At 44.9% G+C, this 21,606-nt stretch overlaps 1 protein-coding gene across 2 annotated transcripts in view; it reads right to left on the reverse strand.

Annotated features, from left to right (window-relative positions):
* RCBTB1 (RCC1 and BTB domain containing protein 1) overlaps positions 1-21,606 on the reverse strand; it is a 59,663-nt gene that overhangs the window by 19,845 nt on the left and 18,212 nt on the right. For both annotated transcript variants that reach the window (XM_053563746.1, XM_053563745.1), the window contains exons 4-10: positions 12,180-12,346; positions 10,347-10,505; positions 7,938-8,045; positions 7,422-7,564; positions 6,129-6,319; positions 2,379-2,505; positions 35-186 (exon numbers count right to left, since the gene is read on the reverse strand). In XM_053563746.1, coding sequence (XP_053419721.1) covers positions 35-186; positions 2,379-2,505; positions 6,129-6,319; positions 7,422-7,564; positions 7,938-8,045; positions 10,347-10,505; positions 12,180-12,346 — 1,047 coding nt within the window. The remainder of the gene's footprint in view (positions 1-34; positions 187-2,378; positions 2,506-6,128; positions 6,320-7,421; positions 7,565-7,937; positions 8,046-10,346; positions 10,506-12,179; positions 12,347-21,606) is intronic.

Here is a 21,606-nt window from a genome sequence, read left to right on the forward strand (position 1 = left end):
CACATCTCAGCCAGTCCCACGGCAGCCACGGTACCTATGGCATCCTCTGGTGGCAGGTCGACAGTGTCCGTGTAGAGGTACTGGAGAAAGGCACGGTACACTGGGTAAGAAAATTGGTCGATTTCTATCACCTCCTTCATGTCCTCATCCCAGTATGATTGGAACATGGAACGAAAGTGCTCACACCTAAAACAGCAAAGCAAAGGCTACCACATCCAGTTGATGAAATCAGATAAACAACAACTAGAGGTATCCTTAACTTCTCTATCTGTACCCCCACACACCAGGATCAGGAATCTTTAGTCAGGACCCTGAAAACATTCCATGTACAAGGGGTTTTAGATGCACTTTCACTTTTTGCATCTCCTATTAAATATTATGACTTATACGCAAAGCCCAGGAACACCCAGCACTTCAACAGTACTGCTGTTGCTGTTTCCATTTGATGGTCTCCAAGATTTCTGCTCATTGTTTTGTTTTTTAAAGATGTATAGAAATAAATTTTTTTTATTTATTTAGACAGAGCTTCAAGCTGTCACCCTGGGTAGAGTACTGTAGCATCACAGCTCACAGCAACCTCCAACTCCTGGGCTTAAGCGATTCTCTTGTCTCAGCCTCCTGAGCAGCTGGGACTACAAGCTCTCAATACAACACAACACGAGGCTGTTTTTTGGTTGCAGTTGTCACTGTTTGGCAGGCCCGAGCCGGATTCGAACCTGCAGCTCTAGTGTATGTGGCTGGTGCCTTAGCCTCTTGAGCTACAGGCGCAGAGCCTAGAAATGCATTTTAAACAATGAAACAAAAGAAATTAAAAAATGACAGAGTTCAGAACTTTTAACATCATTTAAATGACTCATTTGTTGATATTTGTATAATAAATGTATTCTTAAAATTGCTTTAAATGTTACCTAGATTATATTAAGCTGATTATTATTCCATTATCTGACATGATTTTTCTTCTTTTTGTTTTTTTGCAGACAGTCTCTCACTTCATCGCCCTGGGTAGGGTGCTGTGGTGTCACCACAGCTCACAGCAACCTCAAACCCTTGGGCTCAGGTGATCCTCTTGCCTCAGCCTCCTGAGAAGCTGGGACTACAGGGGCACACCACCACAATGCCCAGCTAGTTTTTCCATTCTTAGTAGAAGATGGGGTCTCGCTCTTGCTCAGGCTGGTCTTGAACTCCTGAGCTCAGGAGATCCACCCCTCTGGGCCTCCCAAACTGCTAGGATTACTTGCCCAGCATAAGTCATCTTTTCAAATTCTTTTAAAGTGAGATATGGCTCAAAGATAAAAAATATTTTAAAAATCCATTCAGAATACTAAAATAATGCCTCCAATTACAAACAAAATAAACGGTTGTCTAAAGCAAGGAATGATGGATGTAACTATCAGAAAACCATGTGAAGGAACAGACCCTGACCGGGCACAGCTTCTCAGACAGAACCACTTCCAGCTCATCTCTTCAGCTATTTACTCTCTTGGGTAATAAATGACACAGGGCTTTGCTAGTCCCTGAAAATGTATTATTTTGCAAATAGGTTTTTAACTAAATTTCCAATAAGACTTGTAAATGATCAGTTTAATGGTCTTATTCCAGGGTGCCTCTTTCTCTGTAATGGCAGCCTCAGTGAGCTACAGTCCCAATATCATCAGTTATTAATGCATGCTTCCCTCACAATTTGGACAAGGAAGTCCTACCATTAAAGAATTTTTCTTTAATTGGTAATTAGGAAGTAACTGGTAACAGAAGTCCAGCAGTCCTGACTATGAGAGCTTTCTGCTTAGGGAAAATGAATCTTTACTCAAAAGCAAAAGAGAAGGCCAGACCTGGTGGCTCACACCTGTCATCCCAGCTTTCTGGGAGCCCAGGGCCAGTGGATCGCCTGAGCTCAAGAGTTGGAGACCACCCTGAAGAAGAGAGAGACCCCTGTCTCTTCTAATAATAGTAAAACTAGCTGGGCATTGTGGTGGGAGCCTATAGTCTCAGCTACTAGGGAGGCTGAGGCAAGAGGATCTCTTGAACCCTACAGTTTGAGGTTGCCATGAACTATGACAACATGGCACTCTAGCTAGGGCAACAGAGTAAAACTGTGTCTCATAAAAAAAAAAAAAAAAAAACGAAAACGAAGACATACACACTTTTCAATGACATTTGTATTTTTTAAAAACATTTAAACAATTTCCCAATAAAAATGAGCATACAAAAGACTCTTAATTAAAAAATAATATAGACAAATTCTTATACTCCCAGAGAGCAGATTTCTCTCTACTACTGAGGCTATTTCTTACCCATATCCATTTTACAAAATCTAATAGAAATAGAAATGTCAAAGAGAAAGAAAGATTGTCAATGTCTCTGAGCTCAGACAAACATACCTGATTTTCAAAACAGCTTTATGAACATGAATGTATTTCCCATCAATTCGAAATTTCAGATCAGCAGTTTCTGGACTATCAAATTCTTTCTTCAGGGACTCTGCAACTGTCAGAAAGTCTTCATGCTCTAAAGGTTACAAAAATACTTTTAATAAAGAAAGCTCAGGAAAGACAGATTCAAGACTGGAAAGACCTCAGAAAGATCATTAGTATGGTGGATAATTTCATTTGTGTGTTTTCAAGACCTCATACCTTATTTGACAAATCGATTTCATAGTGTTAAATAATTGACATCTATAAACTATAAAAAAACACATATATTTAGAAAGGCCAAATACCAGTCTTACATGCTTAGACATGAGAAATGTTTTTTTTCAAGTTGTAAGTAGTCCATGATGATAGAACCCCACTCTCTCAAAATTTGAATTTATCAATTTTCCTTGACTGAAACCCTAAGAATATGTACATATATATATATATATATATATATATTTTTTTTTTTTTTTTTGTAGAGTGCCGTGGCATCACAGCTCACAGCAACCTCAAACTCTTGGACTTTAGCGATTCTCCTGCCTCAGCCTCCCAAGTAGCTGAGACTACAGGTGCTGTCACAACACCTGGCTATTTTTTGGTTGCAGCTGTCATTGTTGTTTAGCTGACCCAGGCCAAGTTCAAACCCCCCAACCTCAGTGTGTGTGGCTGGTGCCATAACCACTGTGCTAGGGGCACCAAGCCTGAAACCCTAAGAACATTTTTGTTTTAGGACAGTTTGAAGTGGTTAGCATATCTGACTCAAGGAGGCCCCCCCAAAACTTAGCACTTATGGGGTAATGCTAAGCAGTCGTGTTCTTAAGCAGAGAAGTTCTTTTTCCTAGGTATCTGGAATCTAAACATCCCCCTTAACCCTGAAAGTAAATACAAAACATAGTCTTTACCCACTATCTAAACAGAGCAAATTTACTTAGCAACAACATATATGCAAAGGGAACAGTTTTACAGGAACATGTGTTCACCTTCCCTAATAAAGAGAATTATGATAATATGTAAACAGAACTGTGCTGTTAATGAAGAAAAGTAAAGGCACTTTGCACAATTCCTTCAACATTTTCTTGTGCTTTACATATATTAAAAAAGGGGGGAAAATGGAAGACTAAACAGAAATTTAAAAATTCCAGAGACACTCATTGGGCACTGAATGAAGGTGCTACGGACAGGAGACGAGTTTCTCTGCCCACAGGCTGAGAAAGACGACTTAATCAAAGATCTCAGCTTCAAGGCCTTGGAAGACTACCACACCCAGTAGCCTGGTGTTACCAGGGCAACTCCCAGAGGAGGGATAACACTAACCCCTAAGCTGGAATTTAAGAAATGAGCATATCGGGGCGGTGCCTGTGGCTCAAAGGAGTAGGGCACTGGCCCCATGTGCTGGAGGTGGCGGGTTCAAACCCAGCCCCGGCCAAAAACTGCCAAAAAAAAAGAAATGAGCATATCCCCAGCTTTATTATCAGAATCTCCCAAGGAAATATCATCAACCCAAGCCCTGTGACCTTAACGTACAACCTTCCCTCAACCCCACACAATGCAGAGCTCTCCTGGGTATGGAGGAAAGAGGGAAAGTCTCTCAAAAATCAGGCTTTTGGCCAGGCCTGGTGGCTCACACATATAATCCCAGCACTTTGAGAGGCTGAGGTGGGAGGATCCCCTGAGCCCAGGAGTTTGGGAATAGCCTGAGCAACATAGTGAGATCACATCTTTTTTCTGTTTGAGACAAAATCACACTGTCACCCTGCGTAGAGTGCTATGGTGTCATCATAACTCATAGCAACTTCAAACACTTGGGCTCAAGTGATCTTCTTGCCGCAGTTTTTCTATTTTTAGTAGAGACAGGGTCTCGCTGTTGCTCAGGCTGGTCTCAAATTCCTGAGCTCAGGCAATCCACCCACCTTGGTCTCCCAGAGTTCTAGGATTATAGGCATGAGCCACAGCACCAAACCTATGAGATCCTATCTTCACAAAAAAAATTTAAAAATTAGCCAAGGGTGGTGGTGCACACCTGTAGTCCCAGCCACTTGGAAGGCTGAGGCAGCAGCAACATCTGAAGCCTGGGAGTTAGAGGTTACAGTGAGCTATCATTGCCCAGTGCACTCTAGCCTAGGTGCAGAATAAAAATTAGGCTTTTCCCACCCCAGTAACTTAGGTAACTGGTGGATCAAAGAAAGGAAATGACCAAGATGGGCAGGGAGGACAGGGGTCTAGATTGCTACCCAACCTATTCACGAAAAAAAAACCCAAAGCCTTCTCATCACTGCCCCTCCTTCAGTCACTAATCTTGAGATGGAAATGAGATGACCCTTTTCTCCTCTTTGTTTCTGGTGACAAGTGTGAAGCTCCCTTCAGAGAAGAAATATTCCTCAGAGGTGTGAATTCGCCATCTGACTTTCTTCCTAACACTCAGCTTGTTAGGTCTGGTGGAAGGTAAACAGGTGCAAGGGAGTGACTAAGGACAGAGAGTGGAACTGAATGGCAGCTAGGACCCAAAATTGTGGGTGGGGACTGTTTCCCAGTGGGAACCGGCAGGGAGGGGCCCCTAGTGACCTGAGGCTGACCTGAGGCTCATTTAAGCTTATGTACAATCAATTCTATGGAACCCAGGGATCTTGAGGAAGATGGGGAAGAGGGAAGCACGGTAAGGGGTTTGTTATGGAACCCCAACCTGTCAATCACCCTAAAGGGAGGCAAACAACAGCCGAAGACGGGGCATGCTCCAACTTCGGGGTCCCTTCTCCACCCCCCCAGGGGCCCTGCTTTGGGATGTGTCCTCCCTGTACTTTACCTTACTTTCGCAATACACATGTATGTCTATCACTGCTCACTGCCTCACTGACCAGGCACCGCTGCTCATTCTCTGACAACGAGAACCAAGAACCAGGGAACTCACACTCCAGTGATGTGGACCTGACGAGCTGAGATCACCAACTGGGAGGACAAACCACTCTGACTTTCAGAGTGTGGAAGGGAAAGAAGTTACCTGCGTGATGTACTCAACGCCACAGTCTTTCTAAATTTCACATTAAAAATGTTAGAACATTTGTTGTGAGAAGGAAGCCTGTGCCATTTTAAGATGCAAGACCCAGGGAAGCCTGTTACACACAGGTCCAGGCCAAGGAGCATGCAGAGGGGGCCAAAAAAATGTATACAGGTTTTAAGAAAAGAAAAAGTTGAGGGCGGCGCCTGTGGCTCAGTGAGCAGGGCGCCGGCCCCATATACCGAGGGTGGCGGGTTCAAACCCAGCCCCGGCCAAACTGCAACAACAAAAAAAAATAGCCGGGCGTTGTGGCAGGCGCCTGTAGTCCCAGCTACTCGGGAGGCTGAGGCAGGAGAATCGCCTAAGCCCAGGAGTTGGAGGTTGCTGTGAGCTGTGTGAGGCCACGGCACTCTACCGAGGGCAATAAAGTGAAACTGTGTCTCTACAAAAAAAAAAAAAAAAAAAGAAAAGAAAAAGTTGAAATACTCAATATTTCAAAAGATAAACGCAAATCTTACTTAGCACCTCTTCTAATTGCAAAAGTCAGCATGTTGTGGGAATATTTCATAATATATAAATAAATCTGATGATGGAAATCTAATTTGGAGAAAAGTATTAGAGCTAACAGAAAACAGAACATTCTAGAACCTTCAGAAGCCCACACCCAGCAAATACACAAAAGACTGGTCAGCGGGCGGCACAGTTCTGCCCTGGTGCTTTCTTACCCACAGACAGGAGGCGCCACGACACGGCAGGAGTGGCAAAGCAGGCAAACACGTCATCCGTGCAAGAGAAGTGTGTGAGGTGGGGGAGCACCACCGACTGGCCCCGGCACTGGCCCCACATGTACACGTGCCCACCCTGGGTCTTGGCGGCAGATGTGTGGGCAGAGTGACAGGCTGCGATCTCTACTATCCTGAGGAGTTTTCAGAAAAAGACACGTCACTTCATAATCACAGAAGCCTACAGCACACTATACACAGAAACTAAAAAGTCCACACTTGGAATAAATCAGAAAATATACCAAGGCACAGGGACATTTACTGCCCAGCCACAGCAACAAAACCAAAGACCAGGACAAGAGCACTGTCTCTCTCCCTCACTGCCCTCCTCACATCCGAAACTAATGCCGGGTGAGGATGGACTGAGCACTGTCTCTCCCCCTCACTGCCCTCCTCACATCCTAAACTAATGCCGGGTGAGGATGGACAGAGCACTGTCTCTCCCCCTCACTGCCCTCCTCACATCCGAAACTAATGCCGGGTGAGGATGGACAGAGCAGGGTCTCGCTCCCTCACTGCCCTCCTCACATCCTAAACTAATGCCGGGTGAGGATGGACAGAGCACTGTCTCTCCCCCTCACTGCCCTCCTCACATCCGAAACTAATGCCGGGTGAGGATGGACAGAGCAGGGTCTCGCTCCCTTACTGCCCTCCTCACAGGTTTTTCTCTCATCCCTACCAGAGCTCAGAACACCATCAGGCTGGTGAGCTCTGGCAGGGTAAGGAACTCTGAGCATTCTCCCTGCTGTTTTCAGTAGTGTGCTTCTGAGGCAGGGTCCCAGGCTGAAGTCAATATCCCAAGACTTAGCGGGTACGACCTCACAATTTGGCTGAACCAACGGTAAGCATCTATTGTAGTAATACACATTACATCAAATCAATATTTAAACAGATATTGTTCTTTCAAGGGCATATTTACTCTAAAGCTGTTTTAGTTGGCTCACATGAAAAATTCACACTACACCTTGGACATCAACATGGTCACAGACCCTCTGTATCTTTCCCTCCTCAACGGGCAACACCAAGCCTGCAGGAATTACACCAAGATGCGTTCATGGCCTGTCGGTCCCAGGAGGTTATTTCAGAAAGAAGGGTAAGAATCACATCACCTTGATGTTCATTTCACCTGATACTCAAATTCTTTTGTTCAAAATAAAAATATTAATAAAGTGTCACAAAGCTAAACACTACAGCTCTGACACACACAGTCCCAAAGGCACAGCACGACCAAGTTACCTTTCTTTCTCCACCATGACGTGTGCAGGGCTCAGCAGGTTATTTTTATTGCCAGTTCCCAGCTGCCCGTATGTGTTAGCTCCCCAGGCATACAGCAAGCCCTCATCTGTTAGTGCTAGAGTGTGTGCATAGCCGCAGACGATCTGCAAGTAAATGTCCATGGTTACCATTAACAGGAAAACCTCCACCTAAAGGCTACAGCCAGCTTCTGCAGATGCCAAGTCATTGTCAGCTGCGGACTGACATTTGCTGGAACGTGAAGAAAGCATTAGAAAAGCCTAAACCTTAGACTACTACATTTTTCCATTAGTTTTTTTTAACTTGTCAAAATTAATGTGCCTGCAGCACGGTCTTCCTTGTCCTAGTGGGAATTTAGGGAGGATACAATATTAAACGTGGAAGATGAGGTATAAGGTATTGCCAGGACAGACCGACTAAAGAGTTAACACCAATACTGCTCCAAGGCAGACCAGGCAAGGCAGACAGGAACGGGCCAGCTGAGGTCACCACACGTACCTGGTTCACACAAACGCTGTGCAAGGCTGCCACTCGCACGGGGGTCAGCTGGTTGCCGTTGTTTCCCAAGCCCAGCTGACCGTTGCCATTGTAACCCCAGCCATACACCTTAGAGAGAAGAGAAAGGGAAAGCATGGGCTTTTAAAACTGCTCGTATAAAAGAAGAGGTAAGTATAGGATCCTACACCTGATCTTGAAACAGAAGGTGTTTTGAGCGTGGGCTGACAGTCTGGCATCAGTTCCTACTCCCTGACTTCCTGGTTAGATAGCCTGGGCTACATCACTCTTTTCCGTTTTATACATAAGCAAACTGAGCCTCATTAACAGTTATTAAGCACCCACGAATATCAGGACGCTGTGAAAGATAACGGGAATAAGTTTTTGGTCACTGTTTGACAAGTGAGACAGACACACGCCAAGTTTCTTGTAGGCGGACAGCTGCGTGCTACCACAGGTACACAGTCGGGGCAGTACAGGGACACAAGGAAGGCTTTAGCTCTCGGAAGAGGAGAGCTAAAGGGGAGACTTCAGAAAGGAGCGGTCTGAGCAGGGCCGGAGGACGAAGGAGGGCGAAGGAGGGCGAAGGCACTGCAGGCAGAAGTTGCTGGATGCGCCTGAGGCTGGCTCAGGTGGGCCTGGCTGGACACAGCCAGGGTACAGGGAAGAGAAAAGACCAAAAGGAAGGCAAGGGCCAGGAGACGAAGTGACAAAACACACACCAGGGAAAGGGAAATGCATCTGAATTTTCCACTGAAACATGTCAAAACAGACTAATTCAATCTGCATTTTGAAAGAGACCATGCTGGCCCAACATGAGGGGTGACAGGAGAATATCTAACTAGAGGCGAGGCCGGGTGCAGCGGCTCACACCTGTAATCCCAGCACTCCGGGAGGCCGGGGCGGGGTAGATTGCTTGAGCTCGGGAGTTCAAGACCAGTCTGAGCAAGAATGAGATCCCATCTCTACTAAAAATAGAAAAAACTAGCTGGGCATGGTGGTGCATGCCTGCTGGTCCCAGCTACTTGCTACTTGGGAGTCTGAGACAAGAGGACTGCTCCAGCTCCAGAGTTTGAGGTTGCTGTGAGCTATGACACCACGGCACTCTACCAAGGGCAACACAGTGAAACACTGCCTCAAAAAAAAAGAAAAGAAAAAAAAAGAGGGGCTCTACCTAACAAATGCAAACATTGTTATTTGGTTGTTTGTACCCTCATGTTAACCTGAAATTTAACAGAAACTAAGACTAGAGGTAGAAGGACCATTTTGGAGGTGACTTGGACTCTCGTCACAGTGAGCACCGGAACGGCAGTGGGCAGAGATAAGCATGCTGCTGCCAGACAGGCAGGGGACGCTGAGGAACAGCAGAGAAAAGCAGCAGTGGGCATCATCATCCCACCAAAGACCCATTATAAACATCCATGCATCACTGTATACAGAAAAAAAGTCCAAAAGGACACGCTTCAAACCATTAACAAGATGTGGGAAAAGGTATTCACCTTTTACTTTGTACCTACGTCTCACCTTTGTTAAAATAACCCCATAATAATTTTCAAATTTAACTCGTTTTTTAAAATGAAGGACAAATGAAGATTCCAGGGATGAAGGAGATGTGATAGTATCCCAGGAATTCCAAAGTCACCAGGATGCCATCAGGACTGATCAAAGTCAACACAGGTTAATTCAGTACATTCCAGGGCACCTCAGACGCCAGTGCATGATGCCATAATGTCTGTGTCCAAAATCTCTAAAATTTTGGTGCCCTAACACATGCACAGGTAGTAACTGGCCCATGTAAGCAGAAGCTAAAAGCAGAAATAATTTCATAGCAATAACCCTAAGCTCAAAAGTAATAACAGCAGCAGGTAACTGAAGGGTGAGTTTTAAAAAGTAGGTTAACAAAAATCAGGACAAAAAAAAAAATCTGATTTGGCAAATTGTTTCCTCCTGTGAACTAATAGTCACGATGTAGGCAGGAAGTTCAAATTTAGACCTTATCAGCTAACTTTTTAAAGTTTGTTCAGTTGACCTTTTCGTTGAAAGAAAAGTATCAAATCCTCTAATCCAGTGGTTCTCAACCTTCCTAATGCCATGGCCCTTTAATACAGTTCCTATGGGTCCCGACCCACAGGTTGAGAACTGCTGCTCTAATCCGTTATGATAAACATCAAAAACAAATACTTATAAGCACGAGGCTATTTAGATCTTGGCAAAAACTAAAATTTAGACACACCAGAATCTTTACTTGCACATCTTGGGATTCAATAAAGTCATACTGAGGAGCAAACATCCTGTCAGTCAACTCTCAACAGAGCTACCAAACAAAGCACTTTTCCTCCCACGATCTGATACACACACCTCATGAAGAAAGTGACCTTTAATTGAAAAGGAGGTAGAGGGGGAGTAGCTCACCTCACCATTGTCTAGGACAGCCATGGATGACGTCTGACCACAGGCAATGCCAACCACCCTCTTGATATGTAAACAGTTTGTAACTTTTCGGGGAGTTGGTTGATTTGCTGTAGAACCTGATCCCACCTGACCACAATTGTTATACCCCCAAGCAAACACCTAAAAAAGAAAGGAAAAGGAAAGAACAGTCAGAGTGCAAATCTGACCTCTAACACAATCATAAAGTAGAAATAAACCCACTTAATGAATACTTATTGTACGACAAAAGATTCACATGTGTTACAACATTAACCTACTTAATCCTCTTAGTAATCTTGCAAAGTGGCCCTGGAGTGGGTAATATTATCACCCCCGTTTTATATTAATATATGGGGAAAAAAAAAAATTATATATTAATATATGGGAACTGAAACAGAGAGGTTAAGCAACTGGACCGGGGCTCCACGGCCAGGAAGCAGTCAAGTGGAATTCAAGCTCAGGCAGTCTCCCTACGCCCTCAACCACTGGGCGACACCGCCTCTGCAATCATTGCAACTATACAAATGCTTACACAGAGGGTGCCAAAAAATGTATACACATTTTAAAAAGGGAAAAAGCTGTATTAAATTTGTAATACTTAAGTCACATTTGACTTCTCCAATTACTAGAGGTGCTCAGTGTGACTTTTTTTTTTTTTTTTGTAGAGACAGAGTTTCACTTTATGCCCCTCGGGTAGAGTGCCGTGGCATCACACAGCTCACAGAAACCTCCAACTCCTGGGCTTAAGCGATTCTCTTGCCTCAGCCTCCCAAGTAGCTGGGACTACAGGCGCCCACCACAACACCCGGCTATTTTTTGGTTGCAGTTCAGCTCGGGCCGGGTTTGAACCCGCCACCCTCAGTATATGGGGCCAGTGCCTTACCGACTGAGCCACAGGCACCGCCCAAGAGGTGCTCAGTGTGACTCTTATTCATCTTTGGTTACTGGTATACACTGAGTATTACAATTTTAATGTATCTACATCATAGCTCACAGCAATGTGAAACTCCTGGGTTCAAGCAATCTTCTTGCCTCAGCCTCCTGAGTAGTTGGGACTATAGGCACCCACCAAAATGCCTGGCTAGTTTTTCTATTTTTAGTAGAGATGGGGTCATGCTCTTGCTCAGGCTGGTCTAGAACTCCTGAGCTCAAGTAACCCACCTACCTCAGCCTCCCAGAGTGCTGGGATCACAGGCAGGAGCCAGCCAAACCACCTGGCCATGTCAAACAACAATGACAACTACAACAAACTAGAAGTTTAATGGGTTTTGTGACCAGAAATATTAACTTTTGCTTACATCAATTAGCCTATGACAAAACTGGTTTCATTACATGTCATTCTGCCTAAAGTCACAGTTTCCAAGAACCTACCAATGACATAAGGTGAGGATACTGGGTATGCACACAATGGAATGTTACTCAGCCTTGAAAGGAATTAAATCCTGTCCCATGCCACAAGGCGGATGAACCTTGAGGACATTGTGCCCAAGTGAAGTCCATCAGTCACAGAAGGGCAGATACTGTCTGATTCCACTGACACAAGGTCCCCGGGAGTAGTTGGATTCCCAGAAACAAACCACAAAGGTGGCTGCCAGGGGATGGGGGGGGAGAATGGGGAGTTCAATAGGAAAAGAATTCGAGTTTTGCAAGATGCAAAGAGTTCTGTGGGTAGACAGAGGTGACAGTTGCACAATAATGTGAATGTACTTAATGCCAATGAACTATACTCTTAAAAATAATTAAGATGGTAAATTTCATGTGTATTTTACTGCAATTTTAAAAATAAAGACTGAAGAATAAAAGCAGTGCACTTACCTCCCCATCAGCTGCCAGAGCCATTGAATGATGTGAGCCACAAGCTACTTCAACCACTTGCTTGATCAAGAGATTGGTGCAGACTTGGATAGGGGCGATGCCTTGGTTAGTCGTCCCATTCCCCAACTGGCTATATCCATTGTGGCCCCAGGCGTAAACCACTCCATCTACACATAAAGCAAACCAAGAACCAGCCACAAGAAATGAGGACAGGCTCGGCGCCTGTAGCTCAGTGGCTAGGGTGCCGGCCACATACACCAGAGCTGGCAGTTTGATCCCAGCCCAGGCCTGTCAAACAACAATGACAACTACGACAAAAAACTAGCCAGGCATTGTGACGGGCACCTGTAGTCCCAGCTACTTGGGAGGCTGAGGCAAGAGAATCCCTTAAGCCCAAGAGTTTGAGGTTGCTGTGAGCTGTGATGTCACAGCACTCTACTGAGGGCAACATAGTGAGTCTCTGTCTCGAAAAGAAAAAAAAAAAAAAATAGAAATGGGGACCCTTGTGTTCCCCAGAACTTTGTTCAACTCATTCTCCAACCTTCATTTCTCTCACATTGTCCCCATCTCTCTATGAGGAAACCTCTGACGGGGAGGGAGAGAGAGGGATGGATGGGAGAACAGGATAGAAAGATGTAAAATCCGGCCAGGCCGGTGGCTCACACCTGTAATCTCAGCACTCCGGGAGGCCGATGTGGGTGGACTGCCTGAGCTCAGAAGTTTGAGACCAGCCTGAGCCAGAGTGAGAACCCATCTCTAAAAATAGCTGGATGTTGTGGCAGGCGCCTGCAGTCCCAGCTACTCGGGAGGCTGAGGCAAGAGAATCACTGAGCCCAAGAGTTTGAGGTTGCTTGAGCTGTGATATCACAACATTCAACCCCAGAGCGACAGAGTGAGACTCAGTCTCAAAAAAAAAAAAAAAAAAAGTCTTGGTAAACGGTCTGTGAAGCTAGTGAATGATGCCCCATGAATATATCAATGCACACAGCTATGATTTAATAAAAAAAAAAAAAAAAAAGTTAGACTTTCTGAATACTTTCATTCACCTCAGCAGTTTTTGTGTCAGGTACCAGGCAAGAGACATCAGACACAGGAAAGCTCCACATGACGTTCACTTCACCAACCCCAAGTCTCAAGGAACGCCCGGGCGACATGCTGCTCACTCACAAAGCACACAAGGTGCACACTGTTTGCAAGGGAAGCAAAACTGCAGAGCCTCTCTTCAGCAGACTATTTTAGTGACATGAAATCTGGCTCAAATTTTTTTACATAAAGCAAGCACTTTATTATTATTCTGTATGCCAGGAATCTGGGCAGGAGACAATGGACACAGCTTATCTCTGCTTCATGGTATGTGTGATGTCAGGAAGACTCAAAGACTGAGGATGACCGCACGGCTGGGGGTGGCTCCATCTGGGGGCATCTTTACTCTGTTGCGCAGCTATGTTATAAAGGACGCAACTAAGGAACAGCTAAATGGAAGCGATGCGTAGGGCAAGGTACAGGGTAGCCTGCATGGCACCCTCCCTGGACACAGCACCTTGAGGTGTCCACCAACCTGGAACCTCCTCTGTCTGAATTTTTTTAAGAGACAGAGTCTTGCTCTGTCACCCAGGTTGGAGTACTGTTGGCATAATCATAGCTCACCGCTCAAGTGATCTTTCTGCCTCCCAAGTAGTTGGGATTATAGTCACAGGGCCACCATGCCCAGCTAATTTTTCTTTTACCTGTTTTTTTAAGAGATGGGGGTCTCACTATGTTGTCCAGGCTGTTCTTGAACTCCTGGCCTCAAGCAATCCTCCTAAAGTGCTGAGATTACAGGAGTAAGCTACCAAGCTTGGCTTTGTCTGAATTGTCTTTAAATGACTATCTCTTGGGGATTGTGGTAGAGGTAATTTTTCTGTTTTGTGTCCTCTCTTGAAGTACCAGTATTATCGTTTTGTTAATTTCTTCCCATAGCACATCAGAGGATCAAGGGCAGGTCTCCCCTTGTTAAGTGTCCTTTACCTTCCCAGGTAATAACACCTTCCCTGACCTATTAAGGACACTCTGCCTGGCAACAATACCCAAGAGCAACAGTGGAAATCCAGGTGATATGTGAGGCTTCTGACCACCAATGCCGTCCCTCTTCTAGTTATGTACTAGAACAGACTTCCAGTATCTACTCTAAAGTGGTGACAGCCACACAAACTTAGAGGCAAATCTAGAGAAGCTCTGACACTGGCTCACGAAAGGTGTTTACCCATTAAAGAAATCACAACAGAAACCATAAAAGGTTAAATGGTTAATTTCATCCTAAGAAGGATAAAGCTGAAGAATGAGAGTATAAAACTTAAAAAGTAAGACCCACAATATTATGTTAGCGTTACACCACGTGAAAGAAATGTCCAAACATATGAATATCTCAACTTTTAAAAACAGAAAAATAGACTTCAGTAGGAAAATATACACCTTGTTTTGAATAGAAAGACCCCAGTTTTTCCTATGTAACTCTGTGTAAATTTAAAATATCAGACGAGATTGGGCGTGTTCAGGATGGTATGGCTGTAGACAAATTTAAAATATCAGTAAAAACTCTAACTTACTTTCTAGAAGTGGACAAACTTATCAGAAATGTCATTGGCTATAATCCCAATGCTTTGGGAGGCCAAGGCAAGAGGCTTGCTTGAGGCCAGGAGCTCAAGACCAGCCTGTACAACACAGCAAGATCCTTTCTCTATAAAATTTTTTTTCATTAGCCTGATGCGGTACATATATATATATGTAGTTCCAACTATTTGGGAGGCTGAGGCAGAAGGATCACTTGAGCCCAGGTGTTAGAGGCCTCAGTGAGCTAGGATAATGTCACTGCACTCCAGCCGAGGTGATAGAGTGAGACCCTTTCTCTTAAACAATAACAAAAAAAAAGGCTGTGGACGGTGGCTGATGTTTGTAATCTTAGCTATCTGAGAGGCCAAGGTGAGCGGATAGCTTGAGCTCAGAAATTCAAGACCAGCCTGAGCAAGAGTGAGACCCCACCTCTACTTAAAATAGAAAAACTAGCCTGACATCATGGCAGGTGCCTGTAGTCCTAGCTACTTGGGAGGCTGAGACAAGAAGATCGTTCAAGCCCAAGAGTTTGAGGTTGCTGCAAGCTACGATGCAATGGCATTCTACCAAGGGTGACAGAGTGAGATTCTGTTTAAAAACAAAAACAAAAAACCTCATTGGGAAGAACAAAGGCGAATAAATAGGAAAACCTGATATAAAAGAAGCAAGACAACTAATTCTACCAATTATTAAAACTTATAAAAAGTTTCTTTCTTTTTTTTTTTTTTTTGAGACAGAGTCATAAGCTCTCTCCTTGGGTAGAGGGATGTTACGTCATAGCTCACAGCAACCTCCAACTCTTGGGCTGAAGCGATCCTCTTGCTTCAGTTTTTCTGTTTTTAGTAGAGACGGGGTCTTGCTTTTTGCTCAGACTGGTCTCAAACCCATGAGCTCAGGCAATCCACCTGCCTCAGACTCACAGGCATGAGCCACTGTTCCCGGCCTCTATGAAAAGTTTCTAAAACTAAGATTCATATTAGGACAAGAACCAATACATAAATCAATGGGATGGAATTAAAAATTTAGAAAACAGACCAACTGCATGTGGAAATAAAAGCTGTATCAATGGGTAAAAACAAGAGTTTTTATAAGTTGGGTTGAGCTAACAGTACAGTCATCTTGAAAAATTAGATTCATTCCTCATACCATGTTTGATAACAACTCAATAAATCAGTAATTTAAAAGTAAAAAACCTTTTTTTCACTTTTATAGGATTTTAGAAAGAAAAAATTAGTAAATTTAGTGAATTCTTCCATAAGCTGGGGATATAGAAAACTTTCCAGACTCAAAAATCCAGAAACAATAAGAAAAAGACTAATAAATCTACCCATATTAAAAAAAAATTTTTTTTACATAGGAACAAAAACACCATAAGCATAAGCATACTGGGAAAAATATATTTTATATCACCAAAAGATAAACATAAAAAGAGCTCCTAAAAATACAAAAGAAAAAGGTCAAATGGCACTTACAGCACTTAACCATATGAAAAGATGCTGATACTTAACCTCACTCTTAAGAGGAAAAATGCAAACGACATCTTCACACTACAGAAGACACTGGGCTCCTACTATCCAGGCTGATCTAGCTCCTCCCCCAGGGGAAGGTGCCGGATGCAGCAGCAGAAAGCAGCAGAAAAAGCCCCCACCCAGCACAGCACCGTCTCTCAGGAGATCAATCTGCCACTTATTGGCAAGTTGATAACAATAGACCTACTGGATCCTAGAAGAACAGACATTTCTACTGACAGAAATCAAGACATAATCTGACTAAAGGTTTCCTGCCCACAGTGCCTTAGCCAGCACCACTATCTGAGGATTACAGGATATTTAATCCACTGACACAGGATCTCACAGAACACCTCACCAGACTAAAGGATAAACTTTACAGCAAAAGAAGAACAGCAGTTGCATATGACGATGGCGTTCACAGGTCGTAGGACGTGCACCGCAGCACGCCACAGTTGATGGCCAGAGACCATGTGAAGATGGGATGCCATCCCCCGGATGAAACAAGCTTTAACCTTTCCAATCCAATTTTTCTGCCACCCACATACTCCCCAGCTTTGATTTATTTTGGGCCATTTTCCTATAAGCACTTTGCACAAATACAATGCACAATCACCCGTTCACATAAAAACACGTGGCCTGCAGAGAAACAGAGAGCGTACAACCTGCACTGTCTGCTGGCGAGAGTCCGTACTATGTGAGGAAACAGACAGGCTCAAAAGCCTGACAGCGGAACACGACAGCAAAATCATTCTGATGTAGGATCGGAAAGGGTTAATGAGTGGCCACTACACGGTGCTGTGTCTCTAACAGAACCCACAGGTCCAAAACCAACGGTGGACACACAAGGGGCCCTGCTGACCATCACTCCCAGCGGCTGACGTGGGGAAGGTGGGCTTCCTGCTCCTGCAGTTCTAGGTTCTGTGGGTTTAGAAGTCTTGGCCCCCAAAGCAGGAACACTTCCACTAAGGGACCTAGCGCCAGCCCTGCTGAACCTCACTTTATGGCTGTCACAGCAACTCTGATCTCCTGGCCAAAGACCAAGAGGAAAGAGGAGTCAGCTCCTGGCAGGAGGAAGACAGACTGCGGTCACAGAACGCACCTGGCATCCAGGGGACACTCAGGGTCTTTCTGTGCATCCTTTCCCAGTAGCAGAGGTGGACGGCAGCCACGGCCTGAGAACAGCACGGCCACAGGCTCCTCCTCCTCAAGGGTAAGAATCTGGGACACCTGATCTGGAGAGGGCCCCCCCCCCACCCGGTGCTGGCGCTGTTTATAAACTCATACGCACAGGCCTCTCTTTCCTTTTTCCCTGAAGTAGCTCCAGAAAGGTAAACACCATCCCAAGACAGTTCTTAGTCCCAAATCCTGCTCAAACCCTCGAAGCAGGGGTGGCTGCCACACATTGGAAGAGTTAAGAGTTTTGGGGCACTCATTAAATACACGAACACTAACGAAAGCTGATTAGGAGGGGGTAGGGGGAGGCACATGCTTGTAGTCCCAGCTAACTTGGGAGGCTGAGGCAAGAGGAGCATCTGAGCTCAAGAGTTTGAGGTTCCTGTGAGCTATGACGCTATAGTACTCCACCCAGGTGACTGAGACGCAGTCTCAAAAGAAAAGGGAAGGGGCTGGAAACAATTTTATAGGTAACCTAACTTAATGTTGCTTCAGAAGAGTAAAATATACATATATACACACACACATTCACAAGGTCCAGGTCTGCATGTAAAGTAATAATACCATATGAACGCTGCTTGTTAAAGCAGTCACCTCATGGGACTAGATACTCAATTTAATAATGTTGCACTGATCAAACTACTCCTAAAATACCCTTTAGAAATACTGCATGAGCCAGTGAAGAAGGGAGAACTGAACACATTTTTTTTTTTTTTTGAGACAGAGTTTCACTTTGTCACCCTCAGTAGAGTACTGTGGTGTCATAGCTCACAGTAACCTCAAACTCTTGAGCTTAAGCCATTCTCTTGCCTCAGCCTCCTTAGTAGCTGAGACTATAGCCATCTACTACAATGCCTGGCTATTTTTTGTTTGTTTGTTTAGCAGGCCCGGGCCGGATTCAAACCCACCAGCCAGAATGTGGCCAGCGCCCTAACCACTGAGCTAGAGGTGCCCACCTGAACAGGTTTTATCTTCACTCCCACCCCAAATCCTACTGAAGCGATAGTGAAGGAGGAAAAGGCGTCAACACTCAAGGACAAGGAGAACAAGGGAGAAGAAGACAGAACAAGAGGGATGTCAACAGTTTTGGAAGACAGGAAGCAGACGGATGTGGTAACTATAGCAGATCAGGAAAGGTGACACCGACGTCCGCAAAAAAGCCACTAAGAAGCCACTTCCAGCCTGAGAAAACCAGGCGGGCACAGAGATTGGGGTGACTGGGAACCACAGGGATACAAGTGCAGGGTGCAACTAAAAACAGGGCCGTCAGACCCAAATCCTCACCCCCTCCCTCAGAGTCAGGCAACACCCCCCCAACACACACACACCTGATAAGAGATAGCATTTACTTGCTATGAATGTCTTGTGATTGCACTACAACCCAAAGGTTCCCTTTGCCCAAACCTTCCTCACACCCTTTCCTCACGTAATACCACAGAGAAAATAAACCAGAGGGCTCTGGGCTCCAAGAGAAAATAATCCAGACAAGCCCTGAAGGCAGCAACAAGGCCCTGTGATGAGAAAAAGGAGAATCAAAAGTCCACACACTGAACAATGAGATCCAAACTTCCCCGGCTCAGCTCCTAGGAAGCTGGCGAAAAGCCGTATGTCCCCAGACCCCAGGTCAGGGAGCTGGAGGATTCTACTCTAGAAACTCAGTTACTACCTCCCACAGGAGAGGGCTACCCAGGCCCAGTGCTGCTACAGTGCCCTGTGAGCTGACAGCCAAGGGTCACTAGACTGCAGAGGAAAACCCAGGTTGGGGGAAGTCAGAGACCAAAACAAAGAGAAGCAAGAAACTTGGGAGGAGAAAAAGACACAATGTAGAGAACAGAAGATAACTTAGAAATAACCTATAATCGGGCGGCGCCTCTGACACAGTGGTTACGGCACCAGCCACATACACCGAGGGTGGTGGGTTCAAACCCGGCTCAGGCTAGCTAAACAACGACAACTGCAACAAAAAATAGCCAGGCACTGTGGCGGGCACCTGTAGTCCCAGCTACTCTGGAGGCAAGAGAATCACTTAAGCCCAAGAGTTTGAGGTTGCTGTGCAAGCTGTGATGCCATGGCACTCTACCAAGGGTGACGTAGTGAGACTGTCTCAAAGAAAAAAGAAAACCAAAACCCTATAATTATAAGTAGCCTCAAAGAGAAGAGACTGAAACAATAGCAGGAAGCTCTAGAATGGAACATTTAAAGAAGAAAGAGCACCTGGAAATGGAACAGCAGAAATGTTAAAATCTGAGGTAAGGATTGTAAAATAAAGCTGAAGAAATTTCTCAGAACACAGATGGGAGAGAAAACAAGAGAAATTTAGTAAGGTCAGTCCAGGTCTAACTTCCTTCTAAGTAAAATTCCAAAAATGATGGCACACTTCCTGCGCAAAAAAAGTTCAACTGCAACTGAACTTTACCTAACAAACCAAATGATATCTAATTGTATGAACCCTTATGTTAATCTGAAATTTGAAGAAAAAAAAGAAAGATTCCAAAAGAGAGGGGAATTGTCATGAAATATTAAAAAGCAGTTTTATAGAAATGAAGGAATTTCCAGATTAAAAGGCCTATAAGAATGACCGATACAATTAAAAATTACTCACACCTTGGGTGGCACCTGTGGCTCAGTCGGTAAGGTGCCGGCCCCATATACTGAGGGTGATGGGTTCAAACCTGGCCCCGGCCAAACTACAACAAAAAAATAGCCGGGCGTTGTGGCGGGCGCCTGTAGTCCTAGCTACTTGGGAGGCTGAGGCAAGAGAATCGCTTAAGCCCAGGAGTTGGAGGTTGCTGTGAGCTGTGTGACGCCACGGCACTCTACCGAGGGCCATAAAGTGAAACTCTGTCTCTACAAAAAAAAAAGGAAAAAAAAAAAAATTACTCACACCAGAGGAAAAGAGTCATGATTACTCCAGCACAGTTAGAAAAGATACTTAATTAAAGCTCCCAAAGAGGAAAAATATATATACAAAATAACAAAAGTCAGAAAATTACTGGACTCTTTTTTTTTTTTTAGAGACAGAGTCTCGCTTTATGGCCCTTGGTAGAGTGCTGTGGCCTCACACAGCTCACAGCAACCTCCAACTCCTGGGCTTAAGCGATTCTCTTGCCTCAGCCTCCCGAGTAGCTGGGACTACAGGCGCCCGCCACAACGCCCGGCTATTTTTTGGTTGCAGCTTGGCCGGGGCCGGGCTCGAACCCGCCACCCTCAGTATATGGGGCCGGCGCCCCACCGACTGAGCCACAGGCGCCGCCCCTTAATAACAATCCTCAAACTTGAAAAGCATGATGATTTCAACATTCTGAGGAAATATGATTTCCACCCAACGGTTTGGTTCCAGGCAAATCACTGATAGCCATTAACAAGGGTAGAATAAAGACATTTTAAGGCAGGATTGCAAAGATTTCTCTCACAGACTCTTTCTTGAAAAGCTTCTAGAGAATGTGTTTCACGCAGATGAGGGTATAACCCAAAGAGGACAACATAAGACACAAAAAATAAGGGATCCAGAGAAGACAAAGTCAAAGGATTTCTGAGGATAAAGGTGAAGTGAAATGCTGTGCACAGGTTTAGAGGGTGACCAGTGCACTCGGAACCAAAGGACACTCCATCCCTCCAGAGATTGCTGGAGTGAATAGCTGTGCACAGGTTTAGAGGGTGACCAGTGCACTCGGAACCAAGGGACCCTCCGCTCCTCCGGAGATTGCTGGATATGCTCAGAAGTGCTGGAAGACAGTGAACTGCCACAGAAGAGTCTGGCATATGTTAACAATGGATGTACAGAAGAGAACACACACAGAAAACCTGAGGCAATTATCAATGCCAGGAAAACAAACAGCTGTACAAGGAAGGAGGCGGCTTAGCTATAAACAATACCCACATGGTCCTAACATTACAAACACTGAATACCAAGTTAACCAAGATGGTGGTGATCACCACATGGAAAGAACAAGAAGGAAGGTGTGGTAAAGCTAAATTCTACCTGCCATTACAGAAGGACAAAGGATATTATTTAAAATTGGAAATTGGGCAGCACCTGTGGCTCTGTGGGTAAGGCACTGGCTCCATATACCAAGGGTGGTGGGTTCAAACCAGGCCCCCACAAACTGCAACAAAAAATAGCCAGGCATTGTGGCAGGTGCCTGTAGTCCCAG

This window comes from Nycticebus coucang, chromosome 15, assembly GCF_027406575.1.
Source record: "Nycticebus coucang isolate mNycCou1 chromosome 15, mNycCou1.pri, whole genome shotgun sequence".
Lineage (NCBI taxonomy): Eukaryota > Metazoa > Chordata > Mammalia > Primates > Lorisidae > Nycticebus > Nycticebus coucang.